This window comes from Cariama cristata, unplaced genomic scaffold (assembly GCF_000690535.1).
Source record: "Cariama cristata isolate BGI_N322 unplaced genomic scaffold, ASM69053v1 scaffold6536, whole genome shotgun sequence".
NCBI classification, from domain to species: domain Eukaryota; kingdom Metazoa; phylum Chordata; class Aves; order Cariamiformes; family Cariamidae; genus Cariama; species Cariama cristata.
The window spans coordinates 21,764-47,525 of NW_009623724.1; the positions used below are offsets into that span (position 1 = coordinate 21,764).

Genomic DNA, 25,762 nt, shown 5'->3' on the forward strand with positions numbered 1-25,762 from the left:
GGCACGGTGCAGAAGATGCTCCTGGGGTTTCTGGAGGCGGCTGCAGGTGTGCTGCTCACAGTTGGATTTTTCTAGGTGTTTGACTGGCATGGTTCCTGTCCAGTTGTTGTTCTAATGCTGCCAAAATTTTTACCTATTTATCACTGAGGTCTGCTTCCTTGAGTTTAAGGAAGGGCACAGGAAGGACAATGAGCATTGTAAATGTAAATCTAGACAAAAAGACTCATGCAATTAAATTAAACCTTCTTTCATCTCTCAGTAGTGGGACTGCTCTTCAGTAGACTTTAAGTTACTACGTTTTATTAAAATTTCTCAATTTGTCACAGTGTTTCAGTGTTATCAGTGTTTAGAATTGAAGTATATTTGCACCAGACTTCATAACTTCTTTTTTTCTTTTTTTTTCTCTCTCTCTCAATACTGCAGTTCCAAAAGAATTGGTGGAGCTTCACTTGAAACTGATGAGAAAGATTGGGAAATCTGTCACAGCAGACAGATGGGAAAAATATTTGATCAAGGTACAATATACGCGTTGTATTATTCTGCCATGCTGGAATATGGTTATGATGAGCTGTTGTGTCAGCAGTCTCTGGTATGAATTATAGCGAGCCTTGGGCTGTGTTGTGGCCAACATCGATGTGCATGCCCAGACTTTAGTTGCATAAGATCCCAGCTTAACTTTCAGTCTGCCTAGGCTTGTGTAAAAAAAGTCTCTGAAAACAGACAATATCTTCTGCATGTTAAAGAGTGTACACCTTAATACTTGGTAGTAAAATACTTTGTTTGAACATTAAGACCCTAAATAAAGGAGGAGATTTAGTAGCCTGCAGATGGGCTAAATTGAGCAGAGAGGTTTACCCAGTAACAATTCATTTGTCTATCAGTTGTCTGGATATGATTTAATTACTGTGGTTGGTATTCATACAGGGACTAACCATACGGAGTTCTTGTAGCATGTGTTAATAATAAATGAAAGGGATTTATATCTGCATGCTCAGAATGGCTGAGATGAAAATGTAGTTATGCATCAGTAAAAATATAGCATCCCATTGTTTTTACATACTTCTGTATTGGTATTTTAATTGTGGCTATGCCATTGTTGGCACTTTACATGCAAATAGTTTTCAGTTCAAAGAACTTACTCTGCTTCAGAAAATAAAAATATACAGATATTCAAAATTAATAGGTTACCATTTCCCCTCTAGATATGTTCCATGTGTATTTTAATCCAGACAAATGTGGTCTCGGTATTGTCTGTACAGCCATGATCACATCTTTCTTGGAAACACAGCATTATGGTAATAGCAATGATACAAATAACGGCAATTGGAAAATCCAGTTGCAGTTTGCTCCCTTAGGCGCTATGTATGAGCTTTACAGAGACAGGGATTTATCTGAGGTTTGTGTAGTCTTAAGATGATGATGTTTTTAGGACTGGGAGTATGTCAGGAAATAACCTGCTGAAGGGCCTCAGGTTAAATCTAACCTCTTAATCAGTTGTAAAGTATTTATGATGAAATTTTAAAATAATAATGTAGTAATTTAACTTTTGTATACTTTGTATATTACCATATACTGTGGTTACTGAATTGTGTTAAATTCCTTAATACACCGAAAAGCCATTGCAGCAAGCTGAGAAAACCCAGCTCTGACTAATGAACTTATATACCCCACTGAAGCCAATTTCCCCTTGTGTGGTAAGCAAAAAGCAGAGGGATAAAACAAGTTTGAGGGGGTAGTTTGGAAAAAATCGTCCTTCAGCAGGCATCGAAAGGATGGGAAAGTGGTAAGGAAACCTTCCCCCACACCCCTGTTAAGAAATTCTACTTCATTTAACAGTCTGCAGAGCTAACTTGAAACTTATTCTAGCCAGTGGGTCAAAGAAACCTTGAAGAACAAAGGAATTTGAATATAACTAATTAGAGAGGTATGCTAATATTGTCCCCATTTCGAAGGGGTATAATTAATTTAGAAAACCAACGAAGAGTATTGGGAAATGCCACAAAAGCCAGGAAAAACTGAAAAGGTGCAGAACTGTAGAGAACATTCTTGCGAGATGCCTGCAGTATTGTTCGACACATTATTGCCATACTCTGAGGCAACGTTGACCTGGTTTTTGTTAGAAACTACTGACTTGTTGCTTTGATGAAACAGAGTTAGATATGTTCTAGATGTAACCATTGTCTTTTCTTATTTAGGCAGAAACTTTAAATGGAGGACATTCAAACTTACATGCTCTTAATATTTATGCGTGTATATATTATTAATGTATTTTGTTTATATACCAACTGTTAATACGCTTTATTCGACTGCCATGCTTATAAAGAGCATCATAAAAAATTGTCTCTGAACTGTGGCTGATATTTTGACGGATGAATATATTTTGAGATAGGAAGTGCAAGTGGCAGTTGAGAGTTCTTTCCCTTCCCTCTTCTGATGGTAAACCACCCAAGTTGACTGCTCAGCGTACACACTAGTCTCTTTTTGGAAGAAAATGGCTCTAGGAATCTGACTTTTCTCCTCTGCACAGGAATGTATGTGGTTGTGTGTGACGGAGGTAAAGAAATGGCTTGTCCTAAAAGTTTTAACGACTAAGAGGAACTGTCCAGCTTAGCTGTTGTTTTTTGGTTTTTTTTTGACAAACACGTAGTTGGGTTCGTTCAGATTGCACTGTCTGTTGGCAAAATGCTTTACTTGACTGTTGTCAAACATACCTTACGTTTTTATATGGACAAGATTTCTCTGGACTGGTCCATCTGGAACTTCAACAAGTTCTGAACACACTGTCTTTTCTGATTGTTAGAGTTCAGGTGTCTGTAGTCCACCCAAGCAGACTCCTCTGCTGTGTCTTTAACCTTCCTGGTTTTGTTGTTCAAAGAGAACATGTGGAGCATGGTAATAGTAAGTGTTGGATGCCATCGTAGCTGCTTTGGAAATACTTGAGAGAGATGTCTCAGCCTCCCTTTGCAGGGTGGGAAGGTGCTGACCACTCTTTAGCATGCAGAAGCCAGCTGCTCCTACAAGCAGCAAGTTTTTGATTGGTGTGAAACGTCCCCTCTATGAAGGCAGAGACTAATGTTTCTGCGGAGCCTGAATCAATGAGATCTGTAGTTCAGGGTTGTGACAGTACTTGTCAGGAGAAAGCACAATCAGCTGGGTTTTAATTGTCAAAATGTAGTCATTTCAGTTTGAACAGATGCTTCATCAGCTCTGATGTCTCTGAGCTTTTGCTTTGATAATCATACACTTCTGCAGCACATGAAACTTCTCATTATTGCTTTCATACTTTATGAGTAAGTGATGAACAGTGACTGGCACATGCCCTTAGCAGGGGGTTTGATATACAGTTTCCCAGCGTTCTTCACGTAACATGGTTGAAAATGAGAAAGAAAGCAGAGTAACCTCGTTTTGTGAGCGAGGAGCCATTGTCTCTTGCTGTGAGCTTTGACTTTACATCCGAGAAGTACCCGAGTAGTGTTCCTTAACCTCAGAGCAGGAAAAACTGCTCTCCAGCAGGATTCATTGTGACCAGAAAGCGCTCTCTTCACCGTTCTCTCTGTAGGTTGTAGTTTAAAGTCAGAGTATGATTTATGGTGTGGCTGAGCTGATCTAATGGCAGGCTTACCCCTGGGTCACTTAAGAACTGGTGTCAGGGGTAGCGGAGCGTAGGTAGCACGGCCATGGGGACAGAGAAGCGGTAGCAGCCCCCTTCTTGGTTGTAGTCGGTGTGGAGTTTTACACTGTGAATCAGCTGATCTGGACTTATGGTAGGTGAAATTTAGGGTTATTTTTGCTGCTATTTCCAGAGAAAGCTGCTTTCAGAATCGATTTACAGGTTTCTAAGTAGCTTAGTTGACTGAATCTTGGGTTTAATAATAATTCAGTGATTGGGAGACTACACTGTTTTGATTGAGTCCATTTGGCAGGGCTTTGCTTCCTTGCAGATTGAAGGGCAGCAGTACCTCGTGTGCTAATTCGGACAGTCGTGATTCAACAGTGGCGCTTCAAAATAGTCTCAACTGGAGATGTAGCTGTGATTAGCTTTCGCCTCCTTCTAATGGGTATTTCCACTAGAATAGCCTCGCCGATTGGAGATCCCACCATGTGTCCTCAATTGATAAGCAGCTCTTCTCTGTTCATGAGAGTTGGCTTAAGCGCATCCGAGTTGTTCAGGAGGAGAGGGAATTCCTTCTCCACTGTTATTACCAGAGCTCCAACTGATTCAATCTATTTATCCTCTACTGCCACTTTTTATTCCTGTGTTGGTTTTTTTTCCCTGCATATCGGTGTCATTGTATGTATTTGCTTTAAGTAAATTGAAATTTGCTATACTTGCAATATTTTAAAATATTTATCAAGCAGCTTGAAGCCCGAGATATTTTCTAAAGAATAAGTCCGCAGTGTGGAGTGAATATCAGTTGCATTTGTTATCTGTAGCACAGTTGTAGGACTCGGGGGGCCCCGGGAGAGCTTGGAAGTTTACGTGCTAAATGCTGTAAGGACATGTAATAAGAAAGCAAGTCTACTCTAGAGAATTTATGTTCTAAATAGACAAGTTAGAAATAGAAAACTGGGAGATTTTGCACAGCAAAGACAAGAATACCTTCCCCATTAAGGGTTGCGTGGCCAAATTTAAGAGGTTTAGAGAAGTCGGTGTTGATCAGGGCCTCGATGATCTGCTCTTCCATGGAGATTTGCCAGTGCTTCCCAACCTACCCCAGCTTTATTTTTTATTTTTATGTGAGGCTTTCTGACCTGCAGTCCTGAAGAGATCATGTGTAATCGTTACTGCAGTAAGGGACTAGTAATATGAAAGTTTAAAGTTGCTTTTATTCACTAACCCTAGCAATCTTATATTGTTTATGACAGATATGCCAAGAATTCAACAGCACTTGGGCTTGGGAGATGGAAAAAAAAGGATACCTAGAAATGAGTGTTGAATGCAAACTGGGGATTCTGAAGGTACACATTCATCAACTAAGTTTCTGAATTACTTTTTCCTCACTCGCTTAAGTGTCTTGGAGATTTGGCTTTCTCACTCGCTTAAACATCTTGCGAATTTAGCTTGACTGAACCATAAGTAAATATATTAAATATGGGGCTGATCTTGGAACAGACATGATATTCGTTGTAGTGGGATGGGCCCAAACTGAATGTAACACTTTGCATATTTTTCACACTTTGTATGAAACTTTTGTGTGAAAATTGTTTTGTACTTACTGTTTTGTCAGTAGCTATTTGCCTGTGCAGTACACTTTTTAAAAATGTTTATTAGGTTGCAGAATTCCAGAGGCAAAGAAGGGACTTCCTTCTTTTCAAGTCTTCAAAACTGTCAGGGTTGGTTCCAAGTTATGTGTGTGTTTTATGGTAGAATGAGACCTTTTGTACTATTTAAAAAAAAAAAAGAAGCTTTCTAGCTGGCCGGGGGAAAAAAGCCAAAACCAAAAACTTCTGTCTCATTTAAAAACAATGTGGTCTGGAGAAAAACCCAATAGCTATAACTAACTCACAGATTCAATAGAGAGAGGCCTACAAAGAAGTTCCAAATTACACTGAAAGGAAATGAGCTGATTTTCTTGTTTCTGTTGATATTTTGATATTTTAACAGTCTTTCGGCATTCTCACTTTTTCAGTATCTCTGTGAATGTCAGTTTGATGACAATCTAAAGTTTAAGAATATAATTAATGAGGAGGATGCCGATGCCATGCGTCTTCAGCCCATTGGTCGAGACAAGGATGGCCTGATGTACTGGTATCAGCTGGATCAAGAGCATAACGTCAGGATGTACATAGAAGAACAAGATGACCAGGATGGATCCACGTGGAAGTGCATTGTTAGGTATTCCCTTTTTTTTGTTTTCCTTTTTTTTTCCTTTGTTTGTTTTCTTGTTTTGTAGGAGTTTTTAGCTATTTGTGACTGGGGCTTAGAAATTTATTTCTATAAATCTCCATTTCTGACAGAGTAGGATTCATGACAGTGGGATTTTCTGCCTGCGCATGTATGTTTTAGTGAAAAACCATCTACAGAAATAACTCACTGATTTGTTGATAATAGCCAACATGTAATTTTTTGGGGGGTTAATCAAGCTACAATGGATATATGGAAAGGGGACCAAGAGAAGACTCTCTTGAGGCTGATGGCTCCATGTTGCTCACTGGCCAGCTAAATGCCTTAGGAAATGGAGGAGGACGCTTACTTCTTTAATATCTCCTCTATTAAGAAAATTACAAGTGGACAGTTTTGTTCTTGGGGGAATTACATTGCCATTTTAACTTCATGGAACTACAAAACTGTTGATAATACAAATAGGCACGAAAAATCTTCTGGAGTAGAATTCAGCGCATAGATCACTAAAGACGAGGCGCATGACGTTGATGCAGACTGACGTGTACGTGACTCGGTGCCTCTGGGTCTCAGTTGCTGCAGATTGATCTGTTAATATTTTAATGATATTTTAGCTTCAGATTTCTGGGGTTTTTTGTGATTCTTATTACGTATTTCGTTTTTCACTTTCCTACTTTGTGAAGTGTAGGGGATCTTCTTCCTGCAGAAAGAATTAGCTTGAAATTTGTTTCATATCCGCTAGTTATCCATTTTTAGTTTATCTCCATGTAAACTTTTTTAATTTGCTTGGTTCCAAGTAGATTTTAAACTGGACTCAGCAGAATCAACTCTGACTTAAAAAGTACATAGAGATGTAAAAACAGATTAAAAAAAGTCAAAAGATGGGTTCTTTTTTTGTTTGTAAATTTTGATTTTTATATTGGCAGCTTATTTACATATCTGTAACTTTAGTAACCAAGGGAGTCGTACAAAACTGTTTAAACCGCTATCAACGGGCCATAAAATGATAAGCATTACTACCAGTGAAATTTAGACCGCTATTGTGGGTGAATAAATTAAATGTATCTAAACAAACCAATCAAGAGCTGAGCGGTGTTTATCTCTCTTCATGCATTATAGACTCCAGAGATAGTGCCAAAAGTGGAAGAAATCAGGGTTGTGCTGGGAAAGTTCTGACACGCGACCCTCACAGCAGAAAAACACAGTAATGCCTTGTAACACCTGAAATGGTTTTAAACCTGTGAGATGCCACATCTCAGGGTTGTTGCACTTCCAGACTTCCTTTTTTTTTTTTTCCTCTGTAAACCTGGGCAAAACAAATTGCTGAATGTTTACTTCGAAAAAAGAAATGTGAGTGCCTTGTTATTCTAGTTGATTATGAAAACAATGACTTTTGTTTAATCATCGCTCAAATTCATTTATACATTAAGCTGTTGGTTTTTATAGTTAGATGTCCAGTTTAAATAAGGAGTTACAGTCCAGTGAGATTCATACGCATAGAGACACACAAACACTTTTCTCATTATTGTAACTTGAGTAGCTGGGGTTTTCTAGGCAACTTTGTATTGTTTGCTACATGTGCTTAGGATGGGTACTATCAAAAAGTACCTAAATTACCTAATTTCTTTTGAAAATTTCGCTTGAATGATGTGGTTGCTCCTTTGGTGCATGAGCAGAAAGCTACAACTTCCTCTCTGCTGGGAGAGAAAAGAAATTGCAAAGAAAAATCAGTTAGGAATAGTAAGAGAATAATAAATAAAAGAACAATAGTAGCAGCAAGGATCCAGACCCAACAGGACTTGAGTCAAGATAGGTAAGGTTCTTCCAGAAAAGTCATTTCATTTTGGTATGGATAATTGGAAGGTTTCTGAGTGTGAAGTTGCAGCCACTCTGGTGGGAGAGGTATTTCACTATGCTTGTATATAAGGTTTTCAGCACGGTGTTCATTTAAGTCGATGGTGTTTGTTTATTTGTTATGAATCCCTTTGGGGTGAGTAAGTGGCTTATCAAACAATAAGTTTTTTTTTCTTCTGTCATCTAGAAACCGCAATGAGCTTGCCGAGACCCTGGAGCTCTTGAAAGCACAGATTGATCCTGCCCTGTTGAAAACCAACAATTCTCAGCAGGAGAATTCATCACGTGAAAGCCCAAGCATAGAAGATGAAGACACCAAAAAGGGTGAAGAAGCATCTACACAAGGTTTTCTGCCTTCTTTTCTCAAATTTTAAATGGTGTGCTGTGGCAATGTTAGAATTATCAGCTTCATTAAAAGTTACTGTGTTAGAATTAGGACTTTTTTTTAAAAAAAAAGCAAGCCCAAAAAACCCAAAACCAACCACTAAAATCTTTCTGTTCAAAGAAATCAAGTACATATCGAATACTTTGAAGTGATAAATATTTTTGTAGTTTTTCTTTTAGTGCATATTTAGACTCAAGAGTTTATTTATAAGAAGAGAACTGTGTATAAATTGTTTTCTAAGTAATTTTATTTTTGCTGTACATTTTGTATAATACTGTAAATGCTCATAATTGTATGTTTTTGTGGGGCATTGAACTGTTGCCAAACTTTTCCTGTTCTAGCAACATTAAAATTTTAAAAAGAAAAAAATCTGTTTGTGCAATGCCATGATTGAAATCCATACTCTATTGGGCGTGTTGTTTATTTTTGCTTTTGAGTTTGAATCAAAAGAATACAGGCTGTTTCATCAAATGTTTCACAGTCAACATGATTCTTCAAGAAGACATGAGCTTAAGTTAAAACAATTTAAAATACTAAAGTATCTTAGAAGTGAAGTCGTGCTATTAGCGAAGAACCTTTTTTCCTTCTTTATTATCATGTCATTGCACGTATTTAATGATTTGCCTGACTTGTGAGTTTGTGGATTGCTTTTACTAAGTATCAGTTAGCCTGAATTATTTTACGTTATAAGAATCTGATCTTTTTTCAGGTTATGAAAAACTGAAAGCGCTTGTTATCCCAAGTAATTTTACCCCAGTTACTACCTGGTAGTATCATTTTGTTAAAGTACAGGAAACTATTTTCACAATCAGAAGCAAGTTTAAAGATTCCAGTGTGTTAGTATGTGTTTCCTCAAATCTGTTTAAGTTAATTTACTATATGGAATTAGCCAAGGTCTGTCTTGGTTCTGAATATCAAAGAGAAAGACTTGCTATTTTATTCTCATTCTTTGCAACAAACAGTGTAGAATAGAAGAAATAAATAAAACATTTAGATAAAATATGAGTTGTTGTGGAAGCATTAAAAGACTACTGTAGAAATTGCAGTAAATTGTGACTAACACCAGCAGAATTGTCTTTCAGTCTAAGGCATTTCCAGTACCTAACTCTGCATATAAGTGACAACATAACCTGCGTGGTTACCGACACTGCAGAATTAATTCCGAGGACTGATCTTGCCTTTGTCTCTCTAAAAATTGGTCAAGCCAGCTTAAATCATCTAATCAAAGTCTCTTACTTCAGATATGATTTTACTTTACATTGAATTCAGGAGAAGCCATTTGAAAACATTTGAATGAATGTCCCCACTGTAGATAATTCCCCAAATCCTATGGCACACTCACCCGGGTCAGTACTTGCATGAGGCTGTGCATTGATGCAGAATCACTCCTAGACACTAATCCCATGTATGTAATGAATAATGAGATGATTTACATATGCAGGCAGGATTTAAGCGCAGGCAGCGTATTCACAGAGCACTACTTGGAGCCTTTCAGTTGAGAAGCTTTAGTATTTCTTCCTGGTAGTCCAAGGACTGCACTCAAAGCCCTTCTGAGGGACAGTGGAAACACTGGAAGACCTGATGCCTGTTTGCTTTGGCCGCTTTCCAAGTAGCATTAAATTAATTCATGCAAAAATAAGGTAAACTGAACCAATGCTTACTTGTTTTTACTAGCCTGACTGATTGACTGGAGTAGTATTAAGATAACTTGGGCATCGACTTTTGTATATATGAAGAGCTTTATGAGCACTTCAGGGAGTTAAACTGTAGAACAACTGTTGATCTTCAGAATAGAGAAGTTTTGGGATTCTCGTGATCCTTGATGAAGTTTGGGAGAAAGCAGTAGGTGAAGGGAAGAAATGGTTTAACAGAGTTTAGACAGAAAGAAGTGAGGGGCTGGTGGAAGAATTCAGGCACAGAAAAAATATCTCATTCTCACCGTTACAGACAAATGTCTTTAAAGAGGCAGCTTTTATGTTACAGGAGCTCAGAGTAGGGACCACTTCTGTGAAGGGGAAAAAACCAGCCTTGAGCCTTCAAAATGTTATCGCTTCTAGTGCCTTAGAGATGCATCTTTCACTACTGTACTAATTGCTGAGACTTATTTGGGTATGTGCTTTGTATTTGAATATATTATAAAATCTATCAGTTCTTCCTCACCACTCTCCTCTTTTCTAAAATGCTTGTTTTCTTTAATGTAACAGTTAGCTGTCACATACTTCCCCTGTATATTTCTAACCACTTTGGGAAGTTCTCATCTTGGAAAAAAATTACATTAGTGTGGAGGGAGAGGAGTGAGGTAGAAGGGAAAAAAAAAAAAAAAAAATCTTTTTGTTTGGCGTTATGGCACGCTTGCAATAACATCTTCCAGATGGTAAAAGATGCTGTTATGGTATATGTAGTGCTATTATATTTGCTTTTTCTAATTAGTTCTATCGCTAGCTGACTCAAAAAGTATGGTACAGTAAAAAAAACCCGAGGTATTAAGAGGCTATGGTAATGATAAATAATAGGCTTAAGCACATAGTAACAAAATAGATATATGATTTCTTCTGAATGCTGGAACTGTGCTTTAAGCCCTAACAATCTAAAACTGACTTAGCAAAGTAGGCATCACCTAAACCTTTAAGCTTTTCAACTTTTTCTGGGGTGTGCTGCTACTCACTGTGCTTGTTTTAGAAACGGCAGATGAAGTGAATGTAGAATATTGTCTGTTATTTGTGGTTTGATAGTACGTAGGAGATGTAGTCATTGCCCAGAGAATCTAAGTGAATTTTGCCATAAGCTATAATTTTGAATGTCTTCTGTTTTCTCTGAACTGTTGAAATATAGTAGTTAAGTATTTCTTGAAATAAAACCGTGTACAAACAGGGGGCTGATTTCTGTGTGGAATTTCAGTTGAAGACCATGGGATCTTACACCGTGTCCTGGTTTGTGAAATAATTCAGAAACTCAAGCGAGACTTCAAGTTGATGCTTTGTGCACTCTTTGCTTAGGTTTTTATGTATTCTCTGAAAGTATTGTGGTACTATTGAGGAAGGGGCTGAGGTGTCTGTTTAAAGAACTGTAAATCTAGAATTCTGCTGCTAGCTTCTGAAATTTAGGTTTATGTTGGTCTATAATTTAAACTGAACTGTGATTCTATAGCTAAAAATTGGCAACCCGCTCATTAAATGAGTTAGACAAGCCAGATTCCTAATAATTCAGTTCATTTGTGGGGGGCTTTGGGTTGTTGGGTTTTTTAGATATGCCTTTGTTTTGATGGATGCTCTTTGTAATCCTGTAGGTCCCCTGGTTGTTTCATAGCTATTTTTCTCTGTCAACAGAAAATCAATTAAAAATCAAAGAAGAAAAAGAAGTGGAGGAACAGTCAATGGAGTTGGAAAGCCTTCCTGTGGTCAAAGAAGATGAAAATACGCTGAATATTGAGAAAGTGGAAGAAAAAGAAATTATAAAATTGCCAGTAATAGTAAAATTAGAGAAACCTTCAGAATACAATGAAGAAAAGCAAACTGTCAAAGAAGAAAGTGACTCCTTTAAAGAAAACGTCAAGCCTGTTAAAGTAGAGGTGAAAGAAAACAAAATAGAACCAAAAGACTTAAAAGAAGTAAAAAGTTGTACGGACAAAATAGCAGTTCATGAGCCGGAGAGGTTAGAATTTTGTGTTAATGTCAAAACTCCCCAAGAAATTGTGGAGAAATCTGTGGAAGAAAGCGAGAAACTTAAAAATGACCAGCAGGCAAAAATACCACTTAAAAAGCGAGAGATCAAGCTGACGGATGACTATGACAGTCCAATAAAGGGGCCCCTATGTAAATGTGTTACTCCAACAAAGGATGTCTTGAAGGAAGAAGGGAAACCAGAAGAAGAAGCTTTTAAGAGAGTCCCTACAATTACTGCTTTATGTCCTGATGGGAAAGTGCTAGTAAACGGAGAGGTTAGCTGTGAAAAAATAACCCCAAGTGTCATACAAAATAATAAGTCAGAACACTCTACTAGCACAAAGGAAGACAGCAGCTCATTAAAAGAGAAAAATGGACAATGTGGGGAAAAGGTATCAGACTCCCTAAATTCTGTTAGTAAAATTATAAAAGCGTGCGAGGTTGAGAAAAATGCGATAACTGTGGTGAAAGAGATGGGGGCTGTGGTCTCTGAGGTTTCTATTCAGAAAGTGCCTTTAAAGGAGGAATCTAGTCCTGTGGAAAAAGAGTCCCTTGACAGCACAACTACTGAAATGGTAGTGGACGAGTCTTCAAACTCTCAAGAGTGTGCCAAAACAACTGAAGAGAAACCAGCCATGAAAATCAAAAAGGACAGACTGCCGCCACCCAAAGAATGTTTGGAGAAGCTGGAGAAGTCAACAAATGCATCTGCTCCTGCAGAACTGCCCAAGCTTGCACTGTCTGATGAAGAGACTTTGAAAAGTAAAGGCGAATCTGAGGAGAAACCTGATTCTCCAAAACCTGCTGAGATACCCCCTGCATCTACTTCTCCTGTTACTTTAGAGAAACCTGTTTTGGAAGAGGAGGGCTCTGACAGTAAACTGGCTCTACCTGAGGAGAGCAAAGTAGAAGAAAAATCCAGCCCTGAAAAACAAGAGGAGGAGCCAGAAGCTGCCAAGACAGAGCCAGATAGATTAGATGATGCCCATGCTTCTAATCTAGAGGACTCCTCAGAGAGTAAAAAGGAATCTCCAGTATCTAAAAGCAAATTTAAATATAAGCTAGTTTCTGAAGAAGAGAGCTGTGCTACAGATAATAAAGAAATAACTTCTGAAAGGCAGAAGGAAGGAATTAAGTTAACAATCAGGATCTCCAGTCGTAAGAGAAAGGCGGAAACACCACCAGAAGAGGTCAGCATTGGCCGCACGTTAAGGCGATCTCCGAGAATATCCAAGCCTACTCCAAAAGTTGTGGAGACTCGGGATCAGAAACCTGACAAAAAACGACCTGAGGAGGAAGAGGAGAAACCTGCAGCAGCACAAAAACCAGAACGAAAAGAAGATGCAAAAAAACAAGAGAAGGAGTCAAATTCTAAGGTTAACAAGGTAATACAGTTTTATTACCCGGGAATAAAGAATACCCACAGTCTTATCTATAAAGGAGAATATACGCTTACATAGGAATATTAAGGATTATGTTCCTTTGGTCAGCTTTTGCAAAAAACTAGCTTTGCAATCCAGTTAGTGGACTCAACCGATTTAAAAACACCCCCTAAGAGAGTGCTAATATCTGTTGACTTACCAGTTTATAAAATCTGTCACTTAACCTAAGCTAAGTAGACCAAGTCAACTGGAGTGAATTCTTCTAAAAACTGAAATGATCAGACCTGAGCCAGTCTGGCTGAGTGGCTGAACGGAGACTTCTAGCTCCTGTGGATTTACTAGATGGATACTTGTTGGTGTCTGGTTGGTCAGGATGATCGTAAGCCAAAAAGGAACCAACAAATGGTGAAGAATAAAAATACTATGACTTCTGTTTCTAGGTGAAGCTGAAGTTATTGTTGTGGTGAGTTCATGATGTAATTTAGCTTTTCTCGTCTGTGGGATATACATTTTATTTGGGTGGAGGTATCTTTCTTTGTGATAAACTTTTGCTTATGCAGCATAGATCGTAAAGGTATGTCAGATAAATATAACGCAAAAAGTTAAACATACACATGTATAGTGTGCTTTAAGTCTGTGTAATTATAAACACCTTTTATTAATTTATCTTCCTTTTTTCTGGATATGGAGTACAAAAGAGAAACAAGGATTAAAGAGCCTGTGTTTTTAAGTGCACTCCTTTAATATCAACCTCAAATCCTATTAATTTTTCCACTGCTACACATTTTCTTACTGATTTTGTGGTTTTACCAAGACATTAATTTATTTAGCAAATTTCTTTCACATACTGCTATGTTGAATAACCTTCATAAAATGAACAAACAGTTGATTTTTCAGTGAATGATAACATCTATACTGAAAATTTGTCACTTACATAAATAAAAAAAATTCATTTAAAGATTTTAATTAAAAAAGAAAATAAATGAAAGTAATAGTAAGTCCTACAAGTAGTTTTAATGTTGAAGTACTGTTCCTATAGGAGTTTTAACTTGATCTCTTTTTTGTTAAAGATAAAGACATCTAAAGATGCTTACTTTTCTAGAGAGATTTTAAAATAAATATGGTAGAGGAAGAAGTTTGAAACTAGTAAGCTTCTGTCATTTCATCAAAATGAAAAATCAGCAAATCTTTAATAGGCTATTTTATATTTGTTTATTTTTAAAGAAGGGTCTTTAAAAAATAGATTTGAAATGATGATGACATATGATGAAGCCTAAACTTAAACTAATACTATCATGGATTTAAACTACATTTGGTACTAAAGTTTAGTGAACAGTAAAACCTGTAAAGAGGTAGACATTAATGCTAAGAACCTGAAACAAAAATTTACCAATAGGACAGATACTGCTTTGGTATTTGGAGTCCGTCCTGCAGGAGAAACAGAATATTTTGTACATTTTAGTTTATTCAGCTCATTCAGGTCAATGAGTGGTTTAGTCAGAATTGAAAAAAATATTTTGAGTTGAAAAAGCTAGAAAAGTTATTCTTCTTTTTTTCAGTGTCTGCAGGGGGTGGGGTGGGAAGATTTGTGAGAGAATGGTGTCTATGAGAAACAGGTCAGTTAATGGGGAAAAAAAGTTTCTTCTGTTTGGTATGTTGCTTTAAATATAAAATATCCTACTTGCAGAAAGTAGTTTTAACTAGTTCAAAATAATATTCTGAATTTTAATGGAAATCTGTTTTTCATTCAAAATATGATAGTAAATATGATAGAAAGGGGTAGATGCCCCTTTGGTTAGTGAAAAACAAGCATCAACTGAATCAGTTTTCACTTAATAAAAATAATGGAAAAGCATAAATGTGAAAGAAGACTTAGATACAAGTTATGCGCTTAAAAGGTACAGTGATTTTATTTCAAACAAGTATGCCCATCTTAGAGGAAAGCCCTAGAAATACTTAAGTTAATACACTTGTTAGAATGCAAACATGTTTCCTAAAGTGAAATAAAAGATACAAATTGTACATGATGGGATGAGGGGATGCGTGGGAAGATTCTCTTTGGATGTAGGAAAGCTATCATCAAAAAGTCAGAAAGTTTACGTGTAGGATTTACCATGTTCACAAGCAAGTTTAGCTTGTCAGCATAGAAAAAAGGGGCTAGATGACAAATTTATCTTCTTACTTTTAAATCTTACTTGAAAATTTCTTTCTGCAGGTAGATCGGAATTTTTCTCCCTTTATTATCCTGTTGCATTTTAAGGCTCTTTAAAAGACAATCTAGTCATTGAAATGCTCTGTTGTAAATTTACTGCAGCTGTTCCGATTGAAATGACTCACTTCGCTGTAGAGACAAATATTTTTTTTAAGATCTGGGAAGAAACTCTCTGAGCTTCCTTTGTGTTTTCTCTTTGAAACGGTATGTCCCATAGAGAAGCAAAGTTCGGTGGACGGGTACGCGAACACGTGGCAGGTGGAAATACTCAAGTAATGAAGAAAGTGAGGACTCAGAGAGTGAAAAAAACTCTGAGGAGGAGGAGGAAGAGGAAGAAGAGGAAGAAGAAGAAGCTGCACCTGCTGATGATGATGAGCCGTGCAAGAAGTGTGGTCTTCCCAACCACCCCGAGCTGGTAGGCTTTTTGGGGAAAGCTTCAGTCAGATTTGGTGGATTGGCTTTGGTGGTCTCTGAAGGCACATTGTCCTTTGGGGTGGCTGTACGTAGGAGAACACTCTAGGTTTTAGGTGGTAAACTCATGACAGTAGATGAGTTTATCTTTAATAAGGAGGTAAAGAAGTTATTTCTGCTGTTTACCACCTCCGAAATGTCTTTTATGAGGTATAACATAATTTAGCTCACTGAGAATTAATCTGGGTGAGTCTTTGAAGTTGTGCCTGCAATCTCAGTAAATACAGAGGAGACAACATTTTTTTTAAAAAAAAAAAGGCGGCAGTGTAATGTCTGCTTACCAATGTCTTGTGACATGGTCACAGCTACGTAGTCATCCTCGTTGGATGTAGCTAGCTGCATGTCACCCTGAGGACTGGGTACAGCAAAATCCCATACGGAAAGAGCACAGCGAGCTTTCGCTGTGTCTAGTGTTTATGGTTCTTGTTCACCAGTGGTAGATACTGTCATGAATTCCTCTGTTTGTCTGGGAAATCGTAAAGTGCACTCCTGCTATGAATCCACAAAATAAGCATTTTCTCAGGTGTGTGACAGGTATCCTAACATAGTTGAGACAAAGTTTGACCTTTAGGATGTTAGTGATGGATATTGCAGTAGATACTCGCACAGCTTATGCCAGCTTTGTTCCTTAGTTTTAATGGAAAGGGGTATCTCAAATTTTACCCCGCTAAGTATGAACTCTAATAGTTGCCTGGTTCTGTGTACTCCTCAGAGTCTGCAAGGCTTTGTCTCTACTGTCCGGAACATAAAATCATCCTGATGGAGGAAATGGCCAGGTTTCCTTCGTGTGGATGTGGAGTACACAGGGAAAACAGTTCACACCACATCTTGTGCAGATGGAGTTTTCTCCTTAGTCTGGGATCTGGAAAGCATTACCAGATTCTACACTGTGGGCACACAATCTACGTAGTCCAGTAGTCCTAAGTGCCTGAGAACACGTAATAAGAGGAAATCTGGTGTTAAAATGGAAAACTGTGATATATAAACTTCCCCATAAAAACCACCCCTGGCCCCGGCAACATCTAGTGATAAGTGAATACAGGATTTTTTTGGTTTTGGCACAGTCCAAAGTATTTCTAAAACACTTCTGTGTTGGCTGGTGAAATAGTTCTGGAGCTTGTTACATGTTGTGAATGCCAAAATATACTCATGATTTGTGTTGTTTCCACAGATTTTGTTGTGTGACTCTTGTGACAGCGGATACCACACAGCCTGCCTTCGCCCTCCTTTGATGATAATCCCTGACGGAGAGTGGTTCTGCCCACCTTGCCAGCATGTATGGTTCCTATTTGACTTCACTGTTCTCCTTTTCAGCTTTGCTTGTGGTTGTGGAGATTTGCTGGGAGTTTAACAAGTTCTTTCTTTTGTCTTTCTTTCTGTTAAAAAATAGACCCTGATGAATGGTAGGGATGCTAGTATTCCCTCTTGTCCATTAGTAAAACTGAGTTTTGTGAGGTGGATTTCCTTTCCCTTTCTTTTTTCTGCTAGTGGTGAGTGACTGTGTGTTCCTGATGCGTAGATGGGAATCTCCAGCCACACTGGTCTGCTCCCATCTTTGGTCAAATTACCTCAAGACTAACATAGTATTAAAAATATAATGTCTTAATTTTTCCCAAAAGAAATGTCATGTTATCATCCTGGAGGGGGAAGCAGGAGGCAGCGAGGGATGGATCAGTAGCCAAAGCAAACAGCTGGTTTTTAAGGGTTGTTCCTTCTTCAGAGACATTTGCTCAGAAGCTGGTTGGAGAAGGCTGCTATTTCTAACGCGGCTTACGATATCGTTTGCCTCTGCTGGGAAAGCCAGCCTTGTCCCTGTCAAGTAATAGACAAGTATGAACACTTTTTTGAAGGTTAGAAGCTGCTTCGGAAAAAAAAAAAACCAAACCATAGTGCATGTGTCCGGTTTCATTTAATGTACATCTGAAACAGCAAGATACGCAGGGATGGTGTTTGGGAGGATAAGCCTGAGTGTGTGATGCTGTTCTTGTTAAATTAAGGGAGAGCCATTTATGTGCATTTTCAGAGTAATCTGCCTGATCTCAACCCTCTTCATTGCTTTTAGAAAAATTCTTTGCCAAAAGGGCTGTTTGCCCTGCGAAAAGCTACCCATGCTGGAGATGACATGATATGGCTGCACTGAGCATTGATTTTTAGTTGTCTTCTGAGGAGTATTTTTAAGTAGTGAGGATCTTGAATATGTTTTCTTTATGCAATTTGGGATTGCAGCTTGTAGTTAGAGCATCTCCTTGCTCTGTTGCCGTTTAGTAATTTTTAATATGAAAAATGACAGATTTATAAAAGCCTGAAGATCATCCTTGGAAATAGTACGATATGGGCATTAGCATGGAATAAGGCACGATTTGTCCATAAAAAGTAATTTTTACATATGGCTCCTTGAGTATTAAGTGGTGTTCTAAGATATGGAACATTTGGTAAGAAAATGATCCTGAAGCGTACCTCTCCTTTTTACTGCGGTGTCCACAGCCTCACGTGTTCTCCAAAGATTAAGGGACAAACAACTATCACTGCGTGTGTACGCACTCAGCTTTCTGTATGTATATTATGTTCGTTTCTGAAATCCTCGGGTTTCTCTGAGGCAAAGTTGTAAATAGCAACAAAAAAGTGGTAGTAATTTAGAAGTATGTTTATTCTAAACATCTTTAATACTTGCTTTAGGCACATTGCTTCCTAGAGTAAATGCTAGTTACTGGGAGGATACATCTCTATAGCAGTTTGTGGTGAAGCACATGTGTTTTAGGAAGATACTCTTTGTTGTAAAGCCTTGTTCATTGAAGAGGAGCCTCCAGCATAGCAAGGCACTCGCCCTTCTTCCAAATATAGAAATAGTGAATGAAATGTCTGAACATTAATTCAACATGAAAATAGTTGGTTATGAAAGAAACTAATATTGTGTTTCGTTCCCTTAGAAATTACTCTGTGAGAAATTAGAAGAACAATTACAAGATCTGGATGTTGTCTTAAAAAAGAAGGAGCGTGCAGAACGCAGGTACTACAGTTTGGTTGCTTTCACAGCAAGCTGCTATGCAGAGGGGTAGTAATAACTGAACAAGTGTTAAAATAACTGGGGAATGGGGAGGAAAGTAGCGACACGACTGGGAATTGGTAAGACCAGTTTTGACTTTCCACTGATTATTGGTGGCGTAGTGCTGGGAGAGCTTGCAAGAAGGGAGAGAAAAATCCAATAATTGGGAAAGATAAGCAAGTACATTTGTATTAAACTTTGGTTAAGGTGCCTGAACACAAATTTGGCTTTCCTATACCAGTAGTGAAATGGGTTTTGGCACTGGTTCAGTAATACTGTCAACCATGTGCAGAGTTCCTGCTGTAGGCAGGGTTAAGTCCGGACTTTGTTACAAAGGCCATCCAGGTTAATGTGGTTTTTGAGTCTTGTTGCTTTCGATTCTGTTAAAGTTTGCTGAATTTACAAGATTAGGCAATTGCTGTAGTGCAGCAGGTCAGCGAAACTACAACTTTGAATGAAATTTTGTGTCCACCCTAGTCATTACCAAAAGCTAAATGCAAACCGATTTACTGCATTTATGAACAACATCCTTAATATCTGGAACATCCTGTCTGCAGTTTTCAGACCTGAAAATGAGGGACATGAAACACAGTCTGCATAATTTATACCTTTTAGGACATATATTGAGTATTTTGCAGAATTTAATAACGTCTGTATGCATTATTAAACAAAACTTCCCATGAATTCTATCTTAAAAGGCAAATTTCACCAGAAGGTGAGACCTTTTTAAAGAAAGTAATTGAGCAGGCTTGTATTTGTAGCAGATACCGTAATATCACCTGGGATTGACTGATTCAGTGCTGGGAAGAGCAGAGCACAATCCGTGTCTGTTTTTGACTTCCTCCAAATCTCCTGTTTGTTACTGCTGTTGCAGTAATAGGTAGTGACAGATCAGGTACCAACTGTTACGAACATCACTACTTCTGCTCAGAGTGGATCTAGATCACACTGTGGTAAAATTATCCATGGCTTCCCAATTCTAGTGAATTTGTAGCTTTGGGAACAAAACTATTAGCTATTTTTGTAAGTGAGCTCAGCTTACACGCAGCCTCCATCTGTGCAGGAGTGTGGGACACAAAGGAAGGGTGTCTGCTGCTTTGCTTTATGGTGGGAAGACTCACTACTAGTGAACAATATTTTTGGACCTGCTTTGGTAAATATTCTCCTGGCAAACATTACATGGAACACAAGCTTTTTCCAGTCTTGCTTTCTTGAAATGACTGGTGTTGCATAAAATGTGATTTCTTTTTTTAACAGTTACAGGAGAGCATACAATTGATATCATACCAGTTTTCAGTAAAACAGATGTTTTACAACCTTTCTGCAATCTGATCTTCATATCAAATGAGCCTAATGTTTTATATTGTATAACATGATTGATTTTTTTAAATTATTTTCTGATTATTTTTTTAAGTCTCTTAAAGAGAAATGAGCTTGAGTTGTAAAAGATTTCACGATACAGTAGTTGAATGTTGAAGTCTGTCAACTTAACGGTGGTATATTTTAGCAAATTGTAAGGTAAAAAGGCTGAAGAATTATAATGCTAGAAGAGATGATAGTCCTTATTACAGCTCAGTGTATAAGTTGTTTGTTTGGGCACAGAAATATTTTAATGCAACATTTCTGTAAACTCACAGAATGAATGTGCTGTCTGTCTTTTTGGCAAAGAGAAGAAAACCAACTGTCTCATCGTGGGCACACACACTTAATAGATTCTTTGAACCAGTGTTGTTACCGTACTTTCTGAACTAGTGATACTGTTGTGTTCTTTCTATTATTCTCTAGCTTTCAGGAATCTGACTGAACTTGATTCAGCTGCTCAGCTATATTCTTATGCATCCCCAAAGTGTTGTGTGTCAATGTTTTTTAAATTAAATCTTCAGGTTTCATGTTGACTTAGAAATAGATCAAAGTCATACTTCTCCCCCCCTTTCATGAATTCAAGGTGCTACCACAACAACCTTGCTGAATTTCAGGTTTCTCACGTACCCACTAACTTAGATAGTCATGTCCTGCCACCAGCTAGAGGGAGTGGACATGAAAGCTTTTATGGATGCCCCTTTTAGTTCATGTTAGGGACTCTCGGACTTCTTGATAGAAAATCCCTCTTGGGACTACTTGTCTACTTCTCCCAGGCCAAACCAGGTGCAGTACTTCCATTCATGCCCACTTTCATGACTTCCCTGTAGCAACTTTTGCAGTGGCTTACATGAGAGAAAAAGTTTTCTGGATTCGTCTAGGAAGAATTTGTAACCAGTCAGTGCTTACCTGCACCTACCGTTGGATACCTCTTGGTTCCAATGTTTAAATGATTGGTTAAAGTGCTGAGCTTCTTTGTGCTACGTACTAATAAGGAATGCATTTGATACTTCATTTTGCGTTTCATTTTCAGACCTTTACCTCGGCAGGACTGGCTTGTTTCATTTGCTGATATCTTAAGCAGTGTGTCCACAAGCCAGGGAGAAGAAAAGCAGATCTCAAAAGCCTCACTGATCATGTTTCAAAACAGCTGAATTTTTCTCAGCTCGCTTGTCTCTTGATGTTTTGCATTATAAGAAATGAGAAGTGGAGGAAACTATCACTGAATACTAAAATGTTCACATTTCTAGTTACTTTCTCATTTTAGCAGTTGTATTCCTTGCCTTAAGATGCTATTTTAGTTCATTTTCAAGAATATAGTGATTTTGTATAGCGTATGACATAATAGCATAGTGTATGACAAAATTCTTCCTCATCCAGCCAATCTCGTGGTGCTCAGATGGATGAAGATTTCTTTTCATCTCTCAGTTTGGAGAACTGACATTAGGAAACAAACCCAATTACTTTTATACACAGCCAGAAATTTCAATTTAAGATATGATGATACCAAACTGTCAGAATTCATGGTCTTTTTGGCTGTAAAACAACCTAAAATCCATTTTTACTCTTTGTCAGTATTACTTTAGGAACTGTGCTTGTTCATGTAGTTTAAGAAAATAATATTGTGCTAGATTCTCTCAGTAAAGAGTTGTCCAGGAGGTTATTTGGATAAAAATGTATAGTGCAGAAGGCTAGCCGGAAGCTTTGTAAAATTTACTTACTTTCATTACTTTCTCAAGAATCTATTGGAAACAAAATTTTTACTCATAGATGCCTCTATTTGCAAAAAAAAAAAAGCACATATGAAGCAAATGTATCTAAAATTAATACAGACCTCAGGCACTTGTATACAGGTCTAGACAACGTGTGTACGTGATGCATCCTGTTGTGGCTGCAGTGTAGTGTGATACGTGCTCATACAACCACTCGCCGTAATTTCAGAGGTCTGATTCTGGTTGATTGAGACTCTTTAAGTCTTTAGCTCAGAAACCCAGAAGAGGTTAGCATTGGTTCTTGCATCATTTCATTTCACCTGTAAAGGTCTTTCACTGGATCCGGAACGTTGGAGGTCTGCTGGCAAATGGCTAGTTCATACCTTGCCCCCCCCGCCCCTCCTGGCATGATTATTCTTCAGAGTGTATGGTCTAAAATACTGTTATTCGAAGTAATTTTAAAATCTGTAGAGATGTGGCTTGCTTTTAGAGTCCTTGCAGAGCCCAATAAATGCCACCAACTTTCTTTGACATCTTCATTTGTTTAAATTATCCCTGGTTTTCCTAGAAGGCGGCTAGTAAGGACCCATGGTGATGGTAGTTTGGTTACCCAGCCCGGTCTGGTTTAGTACCTGGCTATTCTTCCTGACAGACTGCTTTTTTGAAAGCTCAAGGCAGTACCCTGGAGATCAGCGCCCAGCACTGTTTGTGACGTGCTCGGATATCCAAGCCATCTCTAGTTGGGACTGACAGGTACGACAAGACCTATGGGAGACTTGTGTCCTTCAGGAGCTGCCAGTAGAAGCCAGGAGCCAGAGCTGTGCCCAGGACAACTGAGATGATACAGGATGCTAGTGCTGAGGCAAGCTAAGTCTAAATAGCATTTTACTTTGATTTAATCCTGTAACGTACCGTGGATACGGAGGACAGCCTACTTCTCCTTACAAGAGTCCTTCCTATATTTGACTACTAGTTTCTCTCCCATCTTCGGTCTAGTGTTCTCTAGACCAATCTATCCTATTTTTTCTCAACAAGGCATGTCTGCTGCCCTCCAGTAACTCCTCCTGGCTAGCTCTGAACTCTTCAGCTGGATCACATCTTTCTTGAAGTATGTGTGGTGCCCAGATGGCACCAAGTACTCCAGCTAGGCGTGAACAGGGCTGACTGCCGTGGCAGGCTTCCTTCAGTTGTCCTGCAGGCTGTTCTCCTGTTCGCACCTCTGTCTGTCATGACAGCTGTTAAGCAGCAGCTTGACTCTGTTGATCTTTGTCCAGGCTGCTTTCCTCTGGCAAAGAATTGCTACGTAGGCAGTTATTTGTTCCCTGGTGTTTCTAAAGTTGATTGTTCCTGCCTGGGTCTAAATTCCAGCTCTTGTCCGTTCTGGATTGCGTCCCGTCTTTACGTAGTTTTTCCAGTTCAGTGTGATTTTGAATTCCCATTTTATCTTTCAGCACCTCCAAGGTTGGCAGTAGTTACGGATCTGACAACATAATCTTGATCACAACAGTATTATTTTTCAGTTATTTCTTAATTGCTTTTTACACCCCAATTCAATCATTTCTGTGGTGCCCGCAATCTTCAAGTACTGTTGTTTGTCAGAACTCCTTGGAAATCTCTTACATTATGCATGCAGGAAAATGTAATCGTATGAGATTTAGCACATAATTCCAACTAAAATAACTGTTTTCAGGTTGAACATGCTCTTGGATGCTTCTGCCTAGTGATAGTAAGAGCTTCAAACGGTGCTAATTGCAGCGTTATTTTAGATATCTGCAGTCTTTCTGTAAGCTTATTTTCATTTTTTTCTCTCCTAAAGAAAAGAGCGACTGGTATATGTGGGTATCAGTATTGAGAACATCATTCCACCTCAGGTAAGTTTCTGTGTTGTATTATTGTTTTATTTTCCAAACTTCTCAGGGAAGAAGTTTATCAGTGGTGTGTTAGAAGTGCTAGTAGCATCTTGGGGGGAAAAAAAAAAAAATCAATCTATATGCAGGTCAGAAATAACTTTAGACCCTTTGTTTTAGACTGAGATTGAATTTAGCAGAGAAACCAAGGGAGCTTTACTGTGTTTATTAGAGCCAACGGGTGCCACACCGAGTCTTCTGTCGGTGAAGGATTGCAGAATCGCCTCCCTACCCATTACAGTTGGGTTTTGAGTAGAGTGCTCTACCGTTCTGTAGTTTATAAAGGTGGGATTCAGTTTATTTAACTCTGGTGTCTGCTGTATAGTTACCTAGGTCTGAGCTTTCCTTTGGAACTGATGGAAACAAATGTTTCTGGCTTATGATTCAGAGGGAATGTGTAATATCTATTAGAAGCATAATCTTTGCCTCTGACAACTGTATATTGAAGTCACATGTGGTTAAAAACTCTAAACATTTAGTGTGATATTAACAGATGCCTTTATATGGTTTCCCTTTACAGTAGAGGAAAAAATGTTTTTATTCATGTGGAGAACAGCCTCTTCTCACTTCTTAAATACATTTTAAAGTGATTCTCTTGAAGTCTTAGCCAAATGCCTTCGTCTGAAATTATATAATCTGTTCCTTGCCTGAGAGTTTAAAATGAAACTTTTGTTTGTTTTAAACATAGACTTTCCACTCTGACTGTAATAAAGCCAGCTTTCTCCCCCTGTCTCTGGGTAACAGAAAAATTGTAACAGATTTTACAAACTTGCAAAAGAATCTATGGCTAGGAGCAGATATTTGAAAAATTCAGCCTGGGGGCAGCTTGTTTTTTTTTTTTTTTTTAAATTAATAACTTGGAAACAATATCATAAAATTAACCTGTGTGGAACTGTATTGAAACTGCACCACATAAAAGTGTCCCTGTGCTCGGTATGCGGAGATGCTCACAACAGTTTGTTCAGCTCCTGCATTTGCTGGTCCTGCGAATATCACCTGGGGCATGATCTCAGTGTTGTGCTGTAAACACAATGACACAATAGCCTGAACCCTTAAACTGTATTTGTGAAATTATGTAGCCAGTAAGGGCAATATGTGCTAGTGTTCACGTGAACTCTGCTGTAACAAGTCATTATTGGAAGCCAAAAGGTGTTGTGTTGGGTGTATGAGCTTTCTAGAGGATATGAATATCTGTATTGTATGAGTTTGGTCATAATGAGTGTGGAGGGAGGGGGGAGATAAAGCTTTGTGACACTTCTGTCTTATGTGAACAGGAGCCAGAAATACCTGAAGGTCAGGAAGAAAAGAAGAAAGATTCCAAAAAGCCAAAATCAAAGCTGCTTGAAAGGAGGTCTACCAGAACCCGAAAGTGCATAAGCTACAGGTCAGCAGATTGTTTAAATAGCTTGTAAGACAAAGAAAAGTCATACCGTCATTTTCTTTCTCAGGCAACCCACCAGTTCTCATGCACGCTTTTACGTTTAAAAGAGAGGCTCAACTAAAGTGTCTTTGTTCTTTCCTCTGGTTATGCTTGATGGTTGTAAAAGCATTTGAGGTGGTATAGTGAAGGGATGATGCCTAAAAAAAAATAAAATGTATATGGTACTTTGTTCAGGAATGCTGGAGAAGGTTTTGGTGTTCCTGCAGTTTCTGGAGTAAGTTAAAGCAGGTGAATTGTACCTCTGCTTTCTGTTGGAAGGGAGACTTAGTCTTGTGCCTAAAGGCCTTGAATTCCTCTCTCTTCCCCTCTTATGGCTTCTTTACATGAAAGGGGCATGAAACTTAAAATGCATGGTAAGACAGTACATCTAAAAATGGCCTGTAACTCTTCAGAGAAACTGTGATTAAAATGGAATTATTAAATGAAAAGTCCAAAATATTTAGACTCTGTGCATTCTGAAAGTAAAACAGGTCACTAAATTTCCAAAATTCA

The 25,762-nt window shown here is 38.3% G+C and overlaps 1 protein-coding gene across 1 annotated transcript in view; it reads left to right on the forward strand.

The window, feature by feature from the left end:
* Nucleotides 1–428: 428 nt before the first annotated feature.
* The window catches only part of RSF1 (remodeling and spacing factor 1), a gene marked incomplete at its 3' end in the record, with an annotated part of 31,123 nt that continues 5,789 nt past the window's right edge, over nt 429–25,762 (forward strand). Inside the window, exons 1-10 of the mRNA XM_009702863.1 lie at nt 429–515; nt 4,867–4,959; nt 5,631–5,836; nt 7,884–8,041; nt 11,408–13,128; nt 15,555–15,752; nt 16,980–17,084; nt 18,736–18,815; nt 23,739–23,793; nt 25,104–25,213. Of these exons, the coding sequence (XP_009701165.1) occupies nt 459–515; nt 4,867–4,959; nt 5,631–5,836; nt 7,884–8,041; nt 11,408–13,128; nt 15,555–15,752; nt 16,980–17,084; nt 18,736–18,815; nt 23,739–23,793; nt 25,104–25,213 (2,783 nt within the window). The remainder of the gene's footprint in view (nt 516–4,866; nt 4,960–5,630; nt 5,837–7,883; nt 8,042–11,407; nt 13,129–15,554; nt 15,753–16,979; nt 17,085–18,735; nt 18,816–23,738; nt 23,794–25,103; nt 25,214–25,762) is intronic.